Source organism: Microcaecilia unicolor, chromosome 3 (genome assembly GCF_901765095.1).
Source record: "Microcaecilia unicolor chromosome 3, aMicUni1.1, whole genome shotgun sequence".
Classification (NCBI taxonomy): Eukaryota; Metazoa; Chordata; class Amphibia; order Gymnophiona; family Siphonopidae; genus Microcaecilia; species Microcaecilia unicolor.
The window spans coordinates 181,810,259-181,832,308 of NC_044033.1; the positions used below are offsets into that span (position 1 = coordinate 181,810,259).

Genomic DNA, 22,050 nt, shown 5'->3' on the forward strand with positions numbered 1-22,050 from the left:
TGTAGCGCTATAGAAATGCTAAATAGTAGTAGTAGTATACGTTGAGGCTGAGAAGCATTGGCATCAGTCCCCTTTGAAGCATGTCACTAGGAGCATTGGGGCATCGACAGCACAGATACATAAGAATGCTTGTGCCATGAGAGTATCTTCTCTTCCTTGTATTCAACACCAAAGCACCAGCCTCTGGCAGGACTTGCTGCCCGATTTGATCCCAGTACCTTCTGTGGACTTGAGTCCCCACCTTTACCTATGCCTGTCCTGTGGAGTGGTTTCAAGTCATGCTCCAGGAAGAGCTAGGGCATCTTCTCACCCAACACAATATAGAGTGTGTCAACGTTGTGCATGATGTTAGCCCACCCTATTCTGGAGCTTTATGCTTTGCCAGTTGGTCGTGCATCAATACCATTTCCTGAAGGAGCATTAGAGTCCATGGTGACTTGAGACAGTGTTGGTCTGAAGCCCCTGAGGGGAAAAGATCCCTCAGCAGTCTCATCCAAAGGCTTGACCATAAGTCCAGCCATTTGAGGCAAGTGCTGATTCAGACAGAAAGCTACTATCTGGAGTCTGATACATATTGCTCTTGGGACTCTGAGGAAGCACCCCAATCTTTGAACACTCCTTCAGATTCCTCCCCCACTGCTTTTGAAAGGAGATTGTCTTCCTCTGAGGAACTCTTCTTTACAACTTTCATTAGGGAGGTGACCATACCATTTGAGGATGAGCTCAGGGTGGAAATGTTGGATATCCTTGTCTTTGATGCCCCTCCTAAAGAAGTAGTGACAGTACCTGTTCACAGTATCCTTAAGGTGATGCAGATGAAGCAGTGTGAAGACCCCTCTCTGTACTGCCTATTCATATGAAGGCTGAGGAAATGAAGCATGGTAAAGACCCCTCTCTGTACTGCCTATTCATATGAAGGCTGAGGAAATGAAGCATGGTAAAGACCCCTCTCTGTACTACCTATTCATAAGAAGGCTGACTCCTAGAGTCCAGAAGGCTTCCAGACTCGAAGTTCCAGCTTCCATACCACTCTATGGTCGTTGGATCTGCTCTCAAAAGAGCCAACAGCTCCAGTACTTGTTCCTTGGTGACCCCGAGGAGGTGTGCCAAGACTTTGGAATCTTTTTTGAGAAAGATATTTCAGAATGCTACGTTAGCTTCCCAGATTCATTCTTTTTTCATGAGCATGCACTTAGTCCTTAGCAAATAGTGTGGTTTAATTTGCAGACACTATCTGAGCAGGCTGCAGAACTCTGCCAAGTAGCAGGATTGCCAGAAGCACCTGGCATGGCAACCTATGAAGCTTCTAATGTGGTGTCCTGGGCCCTCTGCACACCTCAGACCTCAAACCAGAAGTTCAGAAGAAACTGGAGGATATTCCCTGCTGGGGAGATAATCTTCTCGGTGACAAGTGGAGATCATCGCTTACCTCATCAAGAAGAGAATTGATGCTATGATGTTGCCCTCCCAGCCCACTCCCACAGCGACCTCTTCTTCCAGGAGGTATTCGGTGCAGGTCCAAGGAGGCCCTGCTACTCTTAGGGGCCCTCCTGCCTGCCCTTCCCAGTCAACTCTGAACGCTCCCAACTTAAGCAGCAGAGGGTTCAGAAGTCCTAGTCTGCTCCTCAGTGAAAGCATGGAGATGAGCTTTTGACTGGTACCAGGAGAGCATAACCTTAGTTAAAATAACCGTGCTGGACAGCCAACTGGTAGTAGGAGGGAGGCTGAATTTTTTCCAAGAAAGGTGGCTCCTTCTAACAGTAGACCAGTGGGTTCTCACAGTCCACTTGAGCTACACCCATTGGCAAAAACTAGCTCCAGATTGCCCCCTGAGAACATAAAAATTAAGCTTTCAGCACCAGGAATTTCTTCTACAGGAGTCCTGTTCCCTTTTTCAAGCTAATACAGTTAAGCCCATTCCAGCATGGGAAGAATGGGAAAGGATTTTACTCCGGTACGCCCTGGTCTCCAAGAAGACAGGAGGATTCTCTCCCATCTTAGACTTAAGGGCCCTTAATAGATAGCTAGCCAATAAAATTTCAGGGTGGTTTCCCTAGTCATCTTAATCCCCATGATTCAGGAAAGATTGGCTGTGTGTTCTCTGGATTTCAAGGGTCCTTATACATTCAGATACTTTCTAGTCAAAAGACGTATCCAAAATTCAAAGTAGGGAAATGCCACTACCAGTTTCGCATTCTGCCTCTTGGCCTCTCATTAGCTCCCAGGGTTTAGCAGTGTTTGCAGTGTTGACATGCAGACTGGGAGTGCACGTTTCCCTACCTGGATGATGAGCTGGTAAAGAGTACATCAAAAGATGGAGCTCAGGAATCCATGTCCAGAACTGTGCTGGAGCTGCTAGTGTTTGTCATCAACTACCCAGTTTCATCTGCGCCCTGTATAAAAATTGGGATTCGTAGAAGCTACTACTACTACTACTACTTAACATGTCCAGCTAGATGACGGCCAGTTGATGCAGTAGACGGATCTGTCAGGAGCAGACTTCTCTCTGTTACTGGCTGACAGTTGGTTTGGTCTGTCATTCGTTTAGAATCTGTTGTGGGTCTAGTATCCACCTCCCCCCCACCCACCCACCCCCACCACCACCACTCCCACCTCAGGTCCATTTTGTTTCTATTCCAGGCTGATTTACAAAATTTTGTCTTATCTTTTTGCATGCCTTGTTTTTTGCCCTTTTTGTATGTTAGCCTGGTAACTAGCGATTCCCACATGTGAAAACGTGATGTTCTGCTTGTCCTTGGAGAAAATGAAGTTACTTACCTGTAGCAGGTGTGCTCTGAGGGCAGCAAGACACCATTCTGATATACACACTCACCTTCCTTAGGAGTTGTAATCTCTTAGCTTTTGCAGTAAACTGTCTGGTCCTGTGTGGCAGTAGTAGGAGGTAAGATGCATGTGTGGTATGCTGTCCATGTACTTCTAGAAAAGCTGGGAAGTTCCTCCGAACCGTACTTCATCAGATAATGTCATCCACATGTAAGAATGTGTCCTGCTTTCCTCGAACACCTGCTATGTAACTTCACTATAAGATAGTTACCTGTATGTAGATGGCGTGAGAGCTTAGGATATTTTAGTGGCATAATTTTCGTGTTGGTGACTATTCGTTTTAAGTGTTCGTGCTATTTAATGTTAGTTCATGTTTTTCAGGATTCTAAGCACAAAAGGACAGACAGATCTATTTTATGTTGTTTACGAAAAGGAGAGTCTGGTCAGTCATGGCCCAGGCTAACAAAAGAGAAGGCAAAGGTAGGTTGTGCTCCCAGTGTAAGCCTTTGGGGGGGGGGGGGGTATGAAAATAAAACTTTAAATATGTTATAATTTGTTTCTCTGGGACAACCTCATAAATGGATGTCTTCACTAGAGTCTGTGAAGACAAGTACTCCCTTAACTTTCTAGAACTAAGATTTTAGCTTCATTGTATGTGCATAATTTCCTGCATTATGTTGGCACTTTGGGCCACTGTATTTCATTTCTGTGGAGCCCTTTTGTGGATTTTTCAGATTTCTTTTCAAAAATTCTTTCTAGTCTCTGCTACTTTATTTGGGTTTTTCAATGTCTTAAATTCTTCACCATTTTTCTGGTGCACCTTTTATTTATTGTGCTTTTGATATACCACATATGGCCTGGGGTGGCATCAGTGCTGTTCACATTAAAAGGGGGAAGAGGTAGAGACCACTGCAAAGGAAAGGAAAGATTGGGACAAGGTATTAAAGGCTTTTAAGAACAACAGTTTTAAGTGGTTGACTGTTGGTTCCTAACAGAGGTAGTGCATTCCAAAGCTTGGAGCCAGTGTAACTGAAAGCGGATTTGCAGGACATGGTTAAGTGAAGGGCTGAAGGTGAGGGAAGTGCGAGGAGGTTGTTGGTTGCAGACCAGAGGGAGCACAGAGGGGAATGAGCAGGTTATTGATGTAGGCTGGTGCAGATGGGAGATGGCCTTTGTAAAGAAGGAGTAGTTTGAACTTTTTTTTTTTTTTTTTTTTTTTTTTTACTTTAATTTTTATTAGGAAGTAGTCAACAATAATACATCCAAAGGGTTTTCTTATATCTGTTACCTGAAAAATAGTTATCCACAACAGTCAACATAGCCTGTCCCGCACATTCCAGTATGACATCCATCAACAGTACACTGGGAGAGCTCCTAAAGCAACCCACAGATTTGTCAACAAAAGAACTGCCCCCCCCCCCCCCATACCATTCCACAGCTTTTTGGTTTCCCCCAAAAGCAGCAAAGGTAAAGTCCCATTAAAATCCTCTCCCTCCCTCCCCACTCCTCTAAACCGCTAGCATTAATTGGGTATAAGTTAGAGCTATCTGCAAACAAGGGCCATGATGGGTCTTAGCTCCCAGGCCCAGTGGCTGGCCAAATGATTCTCTATTATCCAGGCTGTTCATTCAGTGACCATTCTCCTTTTATTTTCATATTCTTGCCCTTTACCTTTCATCTCAAGAGTTATTTTATCAAACATGCGAATTTCACTTATAACTGTTTTCCACCTTGATAGAATAAGGTCTTCAGCACTTCTCCAACCCTTTGCAATACCCATTTTGGCAGCCAGCATTAGGACATGCGCCCCTCTTTGTGGGATCCCTGGGATAGGAACCCCAATATGTATGCCTCTTTATTGTCCTTCCAATCCTCTCCCGTCCATTTCCTGATACTATCCTAAACAGATCTCCAGTAATGTTGAACTACCGAGCAGTCCCACCACATATGTTCCAACATACCTCTCTACCCACATAACCTCCAGCAGTCTCCTGTCATATTCCCTCCCATTCTCCCCTCTGTTCTGTTCTGTGGAGAATCTGATATTGCATCTGATTGTATTCCTTGTCATCAGCAGCAGATGAAACCATTAACTGATGGGTTGTATCCGCCTACCAGCAGGTGGAGAATAGAGAACACTGAAAAACCATAGTGCCCTCTTGGACGGCTAGCTCCATCTGCCTTCAGTATTTCTCTATCTCCCAGCAGGTGTGGACGTAGCTTGATCAGCTCCTGGAAAAATTCTGCCTGGGGTGACTCCTGTGCTTTGCCAGTTGAAGCTAGGGTGTTGAGGCTTGTGGTGCCCACTTTGAAGGCATATAGTTTCCCCCTTTCCCTGCCTTACCCATCCCCCTGCCTACTGGAGTACCTCTGTTGCTGCCTGCCTCCAACTTTCCTCACAGCGTTAAAAAAAAAAAAAAAAATACGGAGTACGCATTGATTCTGTGTAATTATTCTGAGGCTATTTTCAGCGTGTAGCTTGACCGGAGCTCGTTTGACTCGGTCTTTTGAGGTGAGAGTGGTGCCCAGCTCCTCTGAGGAGGTCCCACGGACGCCGTTCCGAACAGGGTACGTTTTGGCGCGAAGTCGCCATTTTACTTATATAATTCCATCCAGTTGGACGATGGCTGCTGAGGCAGTTAAACGCTGCTCCCGTTTTGGTAAACGCAGATCAGCAGCGGGGCTCTGTAAGACGTGCTCTTTAGACACTAGAGCTGGTACGAGCACGGCGAGAGATGATTCTTCCCACTCAATGGAGCTGGCAGCGGGCGCCATTTTGGAAGCACCGCAAGTCTCGACCCTCGCTGTTGCGGAGGAGTCTGAGTACAGGGGGACGCCTTGGTTAGAGGCTACCAGAGGAACTCCTATTCCCGTTACTCCTAATTCGGAGACGGAGGGTCAGAGTGAGTTTTTCTCCCCTGAATTTGTGCTTTTAATGCATAGAGCCTTCATGCTGAAAAGAGCTCTGCCGTAGGTGTCTGACACTGCGCTGCTACCTGGTTCCCCCCCCCCCCCCCCCCGGGGGGTTGATGGCGCGGGGCTGGCTACTTCCCCCGAGTGTTGGAAGGACGCTAAACATAGGCGGGTACATTTCCCGTCTGAGAGTGGCTACGGCATTGGGCGGCTGACATGGCCTCTAAGCACAGGCTGGTGAAGCTACCCTTTCGGGGCCACCTGTTGTTTGGAGAGGAGCTGGAAAAAATTGTTAAAGACCTGGGGGACCCTAAGCCCCAGCGGTTACCCGAGGATAGGCCGAGGCCTTCTTCCAAGGGTTCTGTGTGGCCGTCCTCTTCCAAACCTTGCTTCCGTGAAGCTCGCAGGTATCGCCCGGCGCGCTCTGCTGGGTTTTCTCAACGTGCCCGTTTTCAGCAGGGGAACTCCTTTTGCTTGGACAAGCGTTCCGCAGCGGCCGGTTCAAGGCCTGGAGTTTAGGGGCGGCCCCCTCAATGATGGGGCGCTGGTCCATTCCTCGATTCCTGCAGTAGGAGGACGCCTTTCCCTCTTTTTCGAGGAATGGACCAAGATTACTTCAGATCAGTGGGTCTTGGACCTGATCGGAGAAGGTTACCGATTGGAATTCTACGCCCCGGTGAGAGACGGGTTTGTGGAGTCCCGATGCGGTACTGCCGTCAAACGGGCGGTGGTAAGAGGAGGCCTTACAAGTCTTGTTGCACCTTGGAGCGGTGATCCCTATGCCTTCCGCCGAACGCGGCTGCGGTCGCTACTCCATTTACTTTGTGGTGCCTCGAAAAGGCGGGTCTTTCCGACCGATCCTTGACTTCAGGTCAGTCAATGGTGCACTTTTCCGCATGGAAACCCTGCGCTCCGTCATTGCGGTGGTACAGCCAGGAGAGTTTCTCACGTCTCTGGACCTAAAAGAAGCTTACTTGCACATTCCTATTTGACCCCCCGCATAAACGGTTTCTCCGGTTTGCGGCGTTCGGAAAACATTTCCAGTTTCGGCCCTTGCCTTTTGGCCTCGCCACAGCTCCCCGCTCCTTTTCCAAGGTAATGGTGGTAGTAGCTGCCTTTCTCAGGCGATAGGGTATCAGGGTTCACCCGTACCTCGACAACTGGCTCATCAGAGCGGATTCGGCAGACAAAAGTCTGGCCACAGCCAGAGTGGTCACAGTACTGCGGTCTCTAGGCTGGGTCGTCAATATACCCAAAAGTCACCTGACCCCCCTCTGTCTCTCGAATATTTGGGGGTCCGGTTCGACACGGCCTCGGGGTTTGTCTTTTTGCCCGACCAAAGGCAGTGCAAGCTTCAGAATCAGGTCCGTCTGCTCCTGCGGATGCCTCGCCCGCGAGCTTGGGACTTTGTCCAGCTGTTGGGGTTGATGACGGCCGCTTTGGAGGTAGTGCCATGGGCGAGAGTGCACTTGAGACCACTGCTGATTGCCCTGCTTCAACGTTGGTCTCCAATGTCCCAGGATTATCAATGCAGACTAACGTGGCTCCCTGCGGCCCAGCTCAGTATGGAGTGGTGGCTCTTCGACAGCATGCTGCGGCGAGGAATGCCGCTGGCGCTTCCTTCTTGTTGCCTGGTGAAAACCAATGCCAGCCTGGTCGGCGGGAGCACATTGCCAGGGAAGCTATGCCCAGGGTCTGTGGACACCCGCGGAAACGAGGTGGTCTATCAATCGCTTGGAACTGAGAGCGATATTCCAGGCTCTTCTGGCCTTTCACATGACTGGAGGCACTGGCTGTCAGAGTTCTGTCGGACAACAATATGACAGCGGTGGCCTACATAAATTGCCAGGGCGGCACGCAGTGCAGAGTGCTGACCGCGGAGGCCGCTCAGATTTGCCACTGGGTTGAGCTTCACCTGCAGCTTCTTTCTGCAGCGCATAATGCAGGTCAGAGCAACGTTCAAACCGATTTCCTAAGCAGGCATCAAATCAACCCGGCGGAGTGGGAACTGGCAGAGGAAGTGTTTCTTCAGCTCTGTGCCAAATGGGGAACGCCCGTAGCGGATCTAATGGCATAAAGCGCCAATGCCAAAGTCCTGCGCTTTTTCAGCAGACGGGAGAGATCCTCGCTCGGTGGGGTTGAATGCTCTGTCTCAACCCTGGGCCTCGGGCCTCCTGTATGTGTTCCCTTCTTGGCCCTTGATTGGGCGAGTCCTCCTGCGAATTCGGCTACATCAAGGAGTTGTGATTCTTATTGTTCCGGATTGGCCCAGGCATCCGTGGTACGCGGACCTCTGGCAGATGCTGGTGGAGGCCCCTATTCCTTTGCCTCTGGTGCCGAACCTGTTGATGCAGAGACCGGTGACCATGGAGGATCCCTGCCGCTTTGGTCTTATGGCATGGCTATTGAGATGGTGCAATTGAGAGACAAGGTTCTCCAGGTGCTGCCGATCAGGATTCTTAAGAAGGATTTGAGGAGCCTATATCGGTTAATCAGTGGTTTTTGCTGGGCAAAGAAAAAACCAAAAATGCGTTTGTCAGTTATGCTGGGTGACAGGAGATTGGGGGGGGGGGGGGCTTTGGTCTTCCCAAAGTATGCTTGCTGCGTCATCTCGGAGATTGGTTTGGTGAGACACAGATCTACACACTTATAGAACTAGAGAGTATATACTATGCATCTTATAAATTTTTCTCATTACTGCATCTGCCAACATCGTAAACACCTCATCTGAAAAGTGTGTTACTAAGGCCATTGCAGGAACTGTGGCGCTTCTTGGCGGGGAGGCGGGGGACTAACCCCTTAATGTCTGACCAACTTACCATCAGAGGTAATGTGGCTTTTCAGCCAGGCATGGACAGCCCGATCTTTGGGGAATGGAAAAAAAGGCATTTCATTATTAGAACATATTTTGGAAGGGGAAGGGCAGTTGATCCCATATGAGCGATTGCAGGACTGGGTGGGAAAGCAATGGGGTAATAGGTTTGCCTATTTACAGCTCAAGCATTATGTTTTATTCTTGGATGATGCAACTGGGGACACATTTGGGGGCTAAAATTCAAGAATTTTTTCAAGAGGTTGCGACCTGCCTGTCTGTTTCAGGTCTGCGTGGGGCCCTAATCAAGGGGATACCAGATAAAGATTTTAAATGGTTGAAAGCTAGATGGGAAGAAGACTTGGGGGTGTCACTGGGGGACTGGGATGTCGCTGCTACATTAAGGGGGATATTCTCGCTCACTACAGAGGCGAGACTGAGGAAGTGCAGATATCGAGTAATACTTCGCTCATATTGGGCTAAAGCACAGCTCACACACGTGGTTGGAGAGGGGGAGTCAAGCTGTCCTAAATGTAAACAGAGACAAACTTATATTCATGCGATTTGGCAATGCCCTAAAATAAAAGCCTTTTGGGGGCGGATCAGAGGCTTTTTATCTCAGATACTGTTGCATCCCTACCTTGTTCCTCAGGCAGCGGCCATATTGGAAGGATCATCTGAGCAGCAACCATTTTGGGTAGAACATCTGAGGGGCAGCCATCTTGGGAGGATTGAGGAGCAGCTCATCTAGGAGGCAGCTATCTTTTTTTTTTTTTTTTTTTTTTTTTTATTTTACATTTATTCAAATACATTTATGCAATCCACATAAATTCACATTCTGGAAATAAAACAAGACTTCTATATTGGGAATTAATTCCCTTAATAAAGGCAAAATAAATAACAATTTAGTCCACATAATATTGATCCAAGTACTAGGAAATATAAATGTAGGTAAACTAACAATACTTTTTGAAACAGACAGAGCCAGAAAAATTGCAGCTGGGCTTCACGCTATCACTCAGGAACTACTGCAGTACTTTCTTTAGAAGATACAAATTCTAATAATTTCTCAGGTTCAAAAAATATATAATTAACAGAATTCAAAGAAATATAACATTTACAGGGAAACCTTAACATAAAGGTTGCACCTATACGCAATACTCTTTCCTTTAACAACAAAAATTTCTTTCTTTTTCTTTGAGTCTCTCGTGCAAAATCAGGAAATATTTGAATTTTCGAACCCAAGAACGGGGATTTCGAGTGACGGAAATATAGTTTAAAAACATTATTCCGATCTAATTGCAATGCAAAGGTAACCAAAAGTGTAGTTCTCTTGGTCACAACATCTAATGAGGACTCTAAAAATTCTGTTAAGTTTAAATCAGACTGGGGGTTAATCAAACCAGTCTCTCCAGCTCCAGAGATATATAATGCTTTTGTAATAGGTGGATACCCCTCAGGGGGAATACCTAATACTTCATTAAAATACTTTTTTAACATATCTAGAGCTGGCATAAGAGGAGACTTCGGGAAATTCAAAAAACGCAAATTATTTCCCCTAATCTGATTTTCCAAATACTCTATCTTCCGTTTTTGAAGATTATTATCCCTCATCAGTGTCTGTGTGATGGAGTTCACAGTTTTAAATTCTTCATCAAAATGTTCCATCTTAGAAACTTGTTCAACAGTTTTTGCTACAAGGTCATTTTGTGATTGTTTTATCTCTGCTACTTCGCCCCTCAAAGTACCTGTGATTTGCTGCAGGTTGGTAGTTAGTCCCTGTAGTGCTTCCCATAAGGAATCCAAAGTGACGGTTGATGGTTTGATCAAAACTCCGAGGCCAAGGGAGGGTTCGTCAGGGTTTCTCGGTAACAATGCCTGAGATGTTGTTCTCACTGGCGTCGACGCGGCGACGGGGTCTCCACGCACGGCCTCTGAGAACCGACTTCCGGGTTCAGCAGGCTGTGCAGTCGCTCCCGCGGTTTCCCTTCCTGGTCTCGGGGGTACCGTTATCGACGGAGGGCTCAAAGACGCTCCTTCAGCGCTTAGGTCCACATGTTCTCCCGGACCACCTAAAGCATTTTCTCCGGTTCCCGGCATTCGGAGTCCAGATTCTACCAGCGTTAGTTGCCGCAAGAGAGGGGGATCAACTCTACCTGTGGAGGTAGGTACTCCGAGTTTACCCTTCCGCTTTCCCATTACGGGACCTCGGTTTCTCAATTAGCAAACTTTCGGAGGATGTCTGGAGCTCGTTCTTGCACGTTTGTTCAGGCAGCCATCTTGGATCATAGGAGGCAGCTATCTTGAATGTCTTTTGGGCGTGCCCTATGAGATCTCTCGCCTCTCAGCTGAGACCAGGTTCCTCTGATTGGAGACCCATTTAAGAACTGGCCTGGGACACCATCTTTGCTTCGGCTTCTATCTTGTTAGAGGTTTGGTGCTTTCTGCCGGTTTCCTGTTGATGCTGACTTGGATTGAACCTGACCGTTCTCTGCTTGCTGACTGCCCTGACCTGTGGATTGAACCTGACCGTTCTCTGCTTGCTGACTGCCCTGACCTGTGGATTGAACCTGACCGTTCTCTGCTTGCGACTTGCCCGATCTGCGTTTCGGATCTGTTCTTCTCCTGCCTGCCACGGCTGGTGGCCATCCGACCCTGACCGTATCCAGAAGTCCTGGTGGCCACCTGCACCTGGGAGCTCAACTCCCGGGGAACGGTGGTCACTTCCCAGGTGAAGCTAGGAGATGTCTGGCTGTCTGACAGAGTGCGGCGCTTCGTGGATTCTCAGCGCTCTGTCAAGGTGCAAGGACTCACTACTTCAGTGGCAACATACTGGCCCACACTGTCCAAGGGACGGCGGAACAATTATTACTAGATAAGCGGGGTGCGTTCCAGCCCCTCGATAGATATGGCATCCTTTTGTGTCGCAAGCTTAGCTTGGTGGCCAAAAAAGTGATTTTGCAATATTGGACGTCATCAAACCCTCCAGCATTTTGGCATTGGCGTAACCAGGTTCATATACTGACCACCTGGGAAGCTAAGGAGGCTAGTGCCTCCTACAAACGTAAACAATTATTTTTGAAGCTCTGGGACCCTTATTTGCAAATTCTGAGTCCACAGGGCCGCAGCCTCCTTGTAAATAATCTATAACACTAGGATCTGGTGGCCTGTCTGGTAGGGTCCTTTCTGGTGATAGGGTTTGGGGAGTCACACTTGACTAGGTAGACTGGGAGGGAGAGAGTGCTGGAGGGGGGAGGAAGGAGACTACAGACTTGGGATGTGGAAGTGGGTAGGGTGTGTTGGGAGGAGGAAGTGGGGAAGGACTCAAGTATATAGCTGATCGGGTCAAGGTTGGGAACAGGGAGTACAGCTAAGAGGATGGTATTTCATTCCTGTGGGTTCCTCATGGATATGCTTTGTAACTTTAACCATCTAGTTGCACTGTAGATAATAGGGTTGGGAAGGGTTAGGGGTGGGGTAGGATGGGGAGAAAATGGATAGCAACAGTACAATTGTCTTGTTCATACTTCTTCCACTCAGACAGTGATGATTGCTATTTTGGCCTTGGGTGTTTGTTGTATGTTCAACTTTGTTGTAGCACCAATAAAAATATTGAAACAAAGCTATCAGTGGGGAGAAGATCTTGCCTAGTTCTCCTCTTCAGCACAGAACAATCTGATGGACTCCTATTGGTTAAGATACGGGTTGGCATAGTGTCTGTGAGGCCATGTAAAGGGAGGGTCCTCTGCCAAAAAACTGAAGAGGTCCACTCTACTTGATCAAAAGCTGGCATTTCTTATTACACTGCTCAATGGCCAGGATCAATTTTGAATATTTTCCACCATTTGCCTGCTGTGCACAAACCCTATCTGCTCAGGGCCATTCGGAGAAGGCATGAATTGTGCGAGCCTATCAGCCATTATATCCAGCAGTACAAGTTGTTTCAGGCTCCTTTTAGGTGGTCTATCTACGTGTAGTGATTTGTTGTCTTTTTCATCACACCATAAGACCTGTGGTCACATCTCTGCAGACTCCTGAGCAGAGAATGACACAGGGACAAAGTTTGTCCCCCGCCCTGTCCCTGTAGGTTCTGCCTCTATCCTCACCCCAGCCCATCCTCGTGGACTCTGTCCTCATCTGCAGAAGCCTCAAAACACTTACGATTTTATATTTCAATCTTTTTATTAAAGTATAAAAAGGAACAATATACTGTGCAACTGTTTATATAGCACAAATAGAAAAAAATAACGAATAACTATAATCCAGCACCACCGTCGACCCTTCCAACCCCAACAATAGCCGACTTCTACTATCCCAAGGAATCCTAATCCACCCTGTTAAAAATGCCCAGGGGTACACAATACAGCCTGTTCTGTATGCCCTAGTGGGGGAGAAATATGCCGTATGAAGCACTGTTAAGATTTTTTAAATCTGGATGAATGTCATCAACAATCTCAGGATTGTCTAGCTCTCTTGTCTTCCACAACCCTTCCTGCAATAGAAGATGTCTTCTCAGAAGATGTATTGGTAGCAGGAATGTACAGGATCTCCCATGCAGAATTTGCTAGTTGTGACCAGCATGTTTGCTTGTTTTTCAAAAAAAAATCAAAATATTGTTTGCATCACTCAAACATAAACAGTCCAGTTCATTAACAGGCTTCAAAGTAGAAAATGACGCCGGGACAAAGTTTGGCCCCATCGTTACCACGGGTCCCCATCCTCATGTTATTCTCCTGAGGCTGGCTTCACCGAAACATGGCCACGTCGAGGCTTAGAAGTGTATCTGGAAATTACTGGACTGTAGGATCCTCACCTTGGTAAGTGCAGAAAATCCAGCTTTTCCTTTGCAACCTACTGAATCATAATCTGTGCTCCTCTAACAGTCGTAAAATTTGGCTGCTCTGGCCAGTGCTGCAGCACTAAGGAATTAATACCATAATGAACACTGACAAACTGCTCTTAAACAATCTACTCCTTATCCCTGGTCCACCTACCACCCCACTCGCTAAAAACATCATACCCATACTACACAACCATCAGTCTGGCCAGATACACCACACCAAACTGACAACAACCAAAGCAAAGGAAAAACAACTTGCGGACAACTTCAATATAAGGGAAAGAAAGGTCATGTTGATTTCCTTTCCTTTAATCCTGCCAAGCCAGTCCAGACAATCAGATTGTATCCACCTACCAGCAGTTGGAGACACAAGCTTAGAGCTGATTTTAAATCCCTCCACCCACCCCACCCACCCCCAAATAGGGTGCTGGTTCTACTTTTCAGCATACAGTAGCGCTATAGAAATTAAGTAGTAGTATACCTCTTGCCTCCCAGCAGATGGTGCAGACACAGCAACTATAGTGTACCTCAAAACTACTAGGTCTCCAGAGCAGTGGTCTCCGGGCCAACTTCCCTTGGCAGAGCAGGATCCAAATCAGACTCCTGGAGCAACAGTCCTGTTGAGCAGGAGGCTTCTGGATGCCTCTAGTAGAGCAGGTACTAATAAGTTACGTTCCCAAGGTTCTGCTGCCAGTGTCAACTTGCATTTTGTCGAGAGCTTCCTAAGATGGCACATGTTTAGGCAATTTCAAGGTGTGCTTCAAAATTCCTTTCAACCAAGCTTGTAGCACCCAATATAGTGAAAATTATTTTTGTAATTTTCTGCTATATTAGTGTCTGTCTGCATTTCTTGGTACTTAAGGATCTTTATCTCCACACATTTCAGAGTAATCACTTGAGATTAAGAACATGATGGTCCATGTAGCCCAGTATACTGCTTCCATCAGTTGCCAATCCAAGTCACAAGTACTTGACAGAACCCCAACTAGTAGCATGATTCCATGCTACCAATCCCAAGGACAGCAGTGGCTTTCCAATTTCTATCTCAGTTGCCCACTATGGACTATCCAAAGACAACAAGGCCTATCCTAACAAGTGGGTGACGCAGACCCGTATCACCTGGTTTGGGACTTTATGATTAGCATAAGTAGAGCTTTGTGGAGAGCGAGACACGCTCCATTGTGCATACACGAGTGCCTTCCCGCCCACTGCAAGAGCATGGTCTCTTCAGTTCTTTTTCTACAACTGTGAAGAGAGGATGTGTTTGGTTCTTTTTTTGTTGGGTTTTTTAACCGTCTCCTCACTTCGCTTTGTCCAATTGGTGGGGGGGGGGGGGGGGGGTTGTCCTTTTTTTGTGTTCCCATTTGCGGAACCCTTCCCACTCCCCTTTTTTTTCCCTTTATCTTCTAGTTTATTTTGCCCTGTTTTTTTCTTTTCTGTCATTTGGCCATTTTAGGCCTTGACTTTGGACGGGATTTTTTTCCCTTTTTGCCAAGCCTAGCCCCTATTTCAGGTACCATCACTTTGTTTAATTTAGCCGAGGAAGTTTTTCTTTCTATCCATGAAGGTTCCCAGTGGCTTTAAGCACTATACCCGGTGCAATCGGACGATCTCTTGGAAAGGCACCCATTCTTGGTGTATTCAGTGTTTCTGACCGGACCATAGCCCGATTAACTGTGTTCTCTGTCTTTGTATGAAGAAGAGGAACCAGGTTTCCAGAGAGGCTCAAAGAGAGTATTTTTGGAGCCAAGTCCAATTCCTCGACGTCTGCATCAAGGTCAGAGGTGTTGGTATCGACTTCGGCATTGGGAGTGTCAATAAGCATGTTTGCGACTAGACCCTTAGACACTGGGAGCAGTGAAGCATCGAGTGGGTCTCCACATGCCTCGAGGGCTTCTGCTCTGCAGAGCCCCTGGGACCGTCCATTGTCAGACCCGACCCCGAGGTGACGTGTGGATTCAACATTGTCCTCGGCACCAAGGATCTTCGGGCAAAGGCCAAGAAGTATGGACATCGATCACCATCAACGCATGGTGCTGGGAGGCCCAGGGCGTCAAAGGATTCAGCACCAGAGAAGCATTGGCGCTGGAGGTGCTGATGCGTCTGTCTCCCAGCAGCCAAAACCCAGCCCTGCATCGACCCTAGCAGTTTTGTAACCTGCACCTCCACAAACACACCAGCCTTTCCCGGTGTTGGCCCTCTAAGCACATTCGGACCTTGCTTCCTGAGCTGCTGGATGGCCGCCTGCAACAGTGTGCATCAAGGATGCTTGCGGCTACCCTGCCTTCCATTGCGACCCTGCTTGTTCCTTAGCCTGCGATTATGGTGTCCGACACCGCATGCGGCTCCAGTGTCGACTGGCACTCCCTCAACAGTGGAGGAAGCTTTGGCGGAGTTGAGGCAGTAACAGACTTCTCAATGCCATTCTTGAGGACATGGTTCCTCTATGTCAAAGCAGGTTCGGTCTTGATACTCCCACCAGCAGGAGGTGTCTGACACCGAAGAGGAGCGCTCATGGGATTTAGAGATGGATCCAAGGTATTCTTTCTCAGATGAGTCCTATGGAATTTCCTCTAAACCCTCTCCTCCACCTGAAAGAAGAAAGTCTCCTCTGTAGAGCCTTTCATTTCCTTCTTTCATCAAGGAAATGGCTTGAGAAGCCATCACAGTTCCTTTTTTTTTTAATGCTATTCCTCCAGGTCATTTTGGATGCTCAGTTTTACTACCAGGGCTAAGCCGTATGTGTCCCTGGTTAGGTATGTCAGTTTGGTTTTATTTGAACATATATTTGTGTTACCTTGGATACTTTCATGTATCTCGTGTGCATGTGGATTTTTTTTTTATTAAGTTTTTTTTTATTAAAGATTCTTATATAGATGTTTTTACTTTGTAAGTAGACAGTTTAATTTGTATTTGTTTTTTTGCATTTTTTTGTTTCTTACCCCTGATGCAGCCTATTTGGCGAAACTTGGCCACATCGTGATAATTTGAATAAAGACTTTTTGGACTTTATAGTATCTGCTCTGATTTTTCTTCTCTATTGCTGCTGCAAGACACTCTGTGCCTTTTTCCTGATCTGGCTTGTGATTTTCAGGGCACTGACTCAATTTTCAGCTGCTGGAGTTGAAAACGGGGATTGAATTTTGACTTAAACCTGGATCTGTTCACCCATAATAGTATGCTAAGAGAGGTTATTAGTAGCCAGCTTTGAAGTAGGGAAAACAAGTCATTTTGTGACCCATAAAGGCCTTGTGGATGTGACAGGAAAAAAGTGGCATGTTTGTAAGATTTTTTTTTTTAATGTTAATATTTGCTACCTTGAGGGTGTTTTGGTTGTATCATGGCAAACTTTAAATTATAAAAAAAAAAAATACATACCCATACAAAAAAATATATCTTGGAAGTTATTCACTTCTAAGAAGTAGGATCTTGGTTTTTTGGTCCCAACCAGACATACCGCCCTGTTTACTAAGCCACATGGCCAATGCTGACACAGCCCATTTGTTAATTTCACATATTTGACTTCATTTTTTAATGTGCGGTAGAACTTAATTTATAAATTGACTTAATGTATGATTTTGTAGGTTAACATGCATTAAGCCAATTTTATCCACACTGAAATTTTTAAGACGCGCTAATGATCTGTTTTACAGGAAAACTAGAGAAGTGAGTAAGCTAGTAGAGATATGCTGAGGCTGGCTTCAATAAAACCACGAGGGACAGAGCTGAGAAGGAGCTTAGTATTGCTTTGCTATCAGATTGTCCCTCCTTGCTCTTATACTAGAAAGATCCATGTAGTCCTGACCCTATGAAAATAAGTCATTTTTTGTGTAGAGTACATGAACATATTGTGACTGACAGTAACATGTATCAATTTACAGCTAAATTGGCTCAGTGTGGATTTTAATAACTGGAAAGACTGGGAAGATGATTCAGATGAAGATATGTCCAATTTTGACCGCTTTTCTGAGGTAAATATTTGCTTCACGTACCACTATTGTTTTAGACTTTGAAACTGGTAGGAATGTGTATGGTGGGGAAAGGTGGGTTTAATGTACCAAAGGTCATGAATTAAAATGTCTTATTTCTGAGAAACTTGAAATTGCATATAATATATGTATTGTTGGACTTGCAGCTTTAATGAGATGTGAAGCAGCATATAAATCAAATGTCAGCATTTTGTTGTCTCACATTTTAAGTGTATTTAATGGTCATTATTTGATATTTGAAACAGATGATGAACAACATGGGAGGGGATGAGGACGTAGATTTACCAGAAGTAGATGGGGCAGATGTAAGTGATCTCTAAATTTTGTACTTTGTATATTTAGAAATTGTAGTGCAGTAGTAGTTATTTATTGGACTCGAATGGACATACAAGTGAGCATATCTTTTTTCAGAGGACAAGCGGGCCTTCATATTCTCGCATCTGTTTTTCCTCTTTTTTTTTTTTTAAAGATGTTTTCAGCAGTTTTGTTTCCTTTATTTTCATGAGTAGCTGCATGATTAGGCTGTAGCCCTAACCTCAATTTGAACAGTTTCCCCCCTTTTTTTCTTGGTTCAAGATTGAGGAGCCCGGTGTGGTGCTCCAAGTTTAGACAACAAAGAGAGCGGGAGAAAAACCAAAATAGACAAGAAAGAAACCGCAAAGAGTAAGAGCACCAAAAATGTTTATTAAGACCCAACACGGGCCGTGTTTCGACCAACCAGCCTTCTTCAGGAGTCTTCAAATTGACGTATACAGATGTGCCTCCAGAATTCTTAATAAACTTTTTTGGTGCTTTTACTCTTTGCGGTTTCTTTCTGGTCTATTTTGGTTTTTCTCCCGCTCTCTTTGTTGTTTGATGTGTTTTGCGGGAGACATGGACCCCTTTTTGTTGGCTCCAAGTTTAGACGCATGATTTCTGCCACGGACTCGCACAATTGGTGCATTGGGTGCCTTCAGCCAGATTGTGACCCCTCTGTGATCTCTGTTTACACATGCATATGAGAACTCAGTAGGTGCGACTGGCTCAAATGGAGCAAGTTTTTGGCTCTTTGAAGGCTGGACCATCGACTTTGGCACCAGTGGCATCGACTTACATAGCTGCTCTGAGTTTATCTTCCATTGGGAATGTACGTCATGACATCTAGTGGGTCTCCACCTGTCTCAACACTTGGCGCTGTTAGCAGGCCCCAGGACTGGTCCACATTGGACTTGGCATCATCCTCATTGGCGCCGGAGGGTCGAGGCTGAATGCATCGGGGGAAGCCCAAGAAGCATAAGCATTGATCTTAATGCATGGTGCCAGGAGCACTGGAACATGGGTGCATCCAATACCTGTGAAGCACCAGGAGGTGTGCCCCCCCCCTTTACTACTACTACTTAACATTTCTAGAGCGCTACTAGGGTTACGCAGCGCTGTACAGTTTAACAGAGAAGGACAGTCCCTGCTCAAAGGAGCTTACAATCTAAAGGACGAAATGTCAAGTTGGGGCAGTCTAGATTTCCTGAATAGAGGTATGGTGGTTAGGTGCTGAAGGCGACATTGAAGAGGTGGGCTTTGAGCAAGGATTTTGAAGATGGGCAGGGAGGAGGCCTGGCGAATGGGCTCAGGGAGTTTATTCCAAGCATGGGGTGAGGCGAGGCAAAAAGGGTGGAGCCTGGAGTTGGCGGTGGTGGAGAAGGGTACTGAAAGGAGGGATTTGTCTTGAGAGCGGAGGTTACGGGTAGGAACGTAGGGAGAGATGAGGGCAGAGAGGTAAGGAGGGGCTGCAGGTCGAGTGCATTTGTAGGTTAGTAGGAGAAGCTTGAACTGTGTGCGGTACCTAATCGGAAGCCAGTGCAGTGACTTGAGGAGAGGGGTGATATAAGTATATCGGTCCAGGCAGAAGATAAGATGTGCAGCAGAGTTCTGAACGGATTGAAGGGGGGATAGATGGTTAAGTGGGAGGCCAGTGAGGAGTAGGTTGCAGTAGTCAAGGCGAAAGGTAATGAGAGAGTGGATGAGAGTTCGGGTGGTGTGATCAGAGAGGAAAGGGCGAATTTTGCTAATGTTATAGAGGAAGAAGCGACAGGTCTTGGCTATCTCCTGGATATGCGCAGAGGAGGAGAGGGAGGAGTCGAAGATGACTCCGAGGTTGTGGGCAGATGAGACGGGGAGGATGAGGGTGTTATCAACTGAGATAGAGAGTGGAGGGAGAAGAGAAGTGGGTTTGGGTGGGAAGACAATAAGCTCGGTCTTGGCCTTTAGAAGAAATGCCAGTGCACAACTAACCAAGCAGCCTGGTCCCCGCCACTGGTTCAGCATGTGTCATCTACTCAGACTGCCTCTGCCCTTACTCTCATGCTTTCGCCATTGCCCACTTTTGATGAGCGGTTCTGCAGCATGCTCCTGGAGGAGCTGGCGCAGTTGCTGTATGGGGCTCCTGCTTTGACATTGAGAGCGCTTGAGCCACTGCCAGAACAGCACCAGGCCCTCTCCGAGGCTCCATCGATGCCAGTGCCTCGCCGGGTGTTGAAACCTATGTTTGGGCAGGCAGTACTGCCTTTGACATCGGGGGAAGAAGCTTCCCCAGAGTCTGACAGTAGGGCTGCCCTCGAAGCTCCTCGAGCATAAACGTTGTTTTACTAGAGCGAGGTCAACACAGATTCATTCACCTGCTCCGTATGGTGAAGAGTCTGATTGGGACCATTCATTAGAGTCAAAAGAGGATGGCGGTGACTGTTCCATTTAAGTTGGAGACTGAGGAGACGCTTAGAGTAGAGATGTCTGTTCTGGCTGTGTTTCCTCCTAAGGAAGGGATCACAGTACCAGTGCACCCTATCCTTAAGGATGCACTGTTGAAGAACTGAGAGTCTCTCATAGTGCAGGGTTGCACCTAAGAAGGTGGATACGCAGTATCGAGAAAGCACAGTTGCCCCACAACTCCATGGTAGTCGAATCCGCTCTCAAACAGCCCAGATGTTATCTGTTTTGTGCCTTAGCGTTCCCAAGATGGGAGGCTAGAACTTTGGATTTGTTTGGAAGAAACTTTCAGGCCTTGATGCTTGTTGCCTGTATCCAGTCCTACCAGCTCTACACAAGCCTTTACTTGGAGTCTCTAGTAAACCGTACAAGGACTCTGGTGGACTCTCTCCCTTCAGAGCAGGCTGCAGAGCTTCTCCAGCTGGCGAACAAGCTGATGGAGTGTAGGCATTATCTGGCCAGATGCACCAGTGATACTTTTAATGTTACGTCCAGACTCTATGGAATGGGTGTGGGGATGTGCAGACTCATGTCTGCGTGTTTGTAACCTGGAACCAGCTATTGTCGGACGTGCCGAGAGGACAACTTTTTTGGAGAGAAAGTGGAAGAGTATGCCGACCTCATAAAAAAGCATATAGATACTGTCCTCTCTTGCTCTCCATCCATCCATCCCCTTCACCAAGAAGGTTTTCGACCAGGTGTACTCTGTGCAACTTGACCATCTCACGTACCGATACCCACTGCTGGTGTATTCAGTGCCTTGGGCCCGACCATAACCCAGCCGCTTGTAGTCTCGAGAAGCCCAACGAGAAAAGCTTTTTGGGGCTTGGTCCAGTCCTTCAACGTCGACATCGAGGGAAGCATCGACTTTGGGAGCGGAGGTAATGGCTGCTGAAAGACCAACTCGCGCTGGGATCAGTGAGGCATCGAGTGGGTCTCCACCTGTCTCAAGACCTGTTATGCAGGCCCCCCCAGGCCCGACCGTCGGACCCGGCTCCAAAGAGGCATGAGGATTCCACGTCCTCGGTAACCAAGGAGTCTCGACGACGGGCATCGAGCGAAGGCGAAGAAGCACCGTCATCGTTCTCCTTCGACACACGGTGCCGGGAGTTCCGGGGCGTCGAGGGAATCGGCACCCGAGAAGCATCTGCACTGAGAGGATCGTGCCCCCCCTTTATTTAGGAGGTGCCGATGTACCTGCTCCCGAGCCTCGACAGATTCTACCACGGCTCCTTTGCCGACCCTGCAGCCTTGTCCGATGGCTCTCGACAAGCGCATCAGGGCCCTGCTTCCTGAGCTTCTGGAAGGGTTGCTGCACCAGTCTGCTTTGGTGTTGGGGGGCCCTTCACCTGTGGTGAGGTCCCCAGCATCGGTGTCGGCTGCCACCCAGGTCTACTCCCCTTCGACGTCAGTGGAGGAAGCTTCACTGCAGTGCAGGCGGGCGTCGACTTCTCGGCACCGCCATTGAGGACGTCGCTCCTTGGCGTCGAGGCAGGCTCAGTTTCTGACTGCTCTGAGGGATATCTTGTCCTATACTGAAAATGAGCGTTCGTGGGAGGAAGAGGAAGATTCCAGGTACTTTTCTTCTGACAAGTCCTATGGGATTCCCTATGAACCTTCCCCTCCACCAGAAAGGAGCCTTTCTCTACCAGAGAGTCTATCCTTTTGTCTGGGAAATGGCTGCGGCTGTACCCTTCCCTATGGAGGTTGAGTATGAGCCCAGGGCTGAGATGCTTGAGGTCCTGGATTATCCTTCTCCGCCTAGAGAGGCTGCAACGATTCCTTTGCATAATGTACTGAAGGAAGTCCTTATGCGAGACTGGTTGTTCCCTTTGTCTAATTCCGTGATCCCAAAAAAAGCTGAATCCCAATATCGGATCCACGGTGAACCTGGATTGATGAGGTTTCAGCTACCTCACAATTCCATGGTGGTGGACTCCGCCCTCAAAAGAAGAGCACTAGGGACTATGCCT

General features: G+C 47.2%; 1 protein-coding gene across 1 annotated transcript in view; it reads left to right on the forward strand.

Moving 5' to 3' along the window:
* PTGES3 (prostaglandin E synthase 3) overlaps positions 1 to 22,050 on the forward strand; it is a 61,792-nt gene that overhangs the window by 33,999 nt on the left and 5,743 nt on the right. Inside the window, exons 4-6 of the mRNA XM_030196694.1 lie at positions 3,166 to 3,264; positions 17,231 to 17,320; positions 17,584 to 17,643. Coding sequence (XP_030052554.1) covers positions 3,166 to 3,264; positions 17,231 to 17,320; positions 17,584 to 17,643 — 249 coding nt within the window. The remainder of the gene's footprint in view (positions 1 to 3,165; positions 3,265 to 17,230; positions 17,321 to 17,583; positions 17,644 to 22,050) is intronic.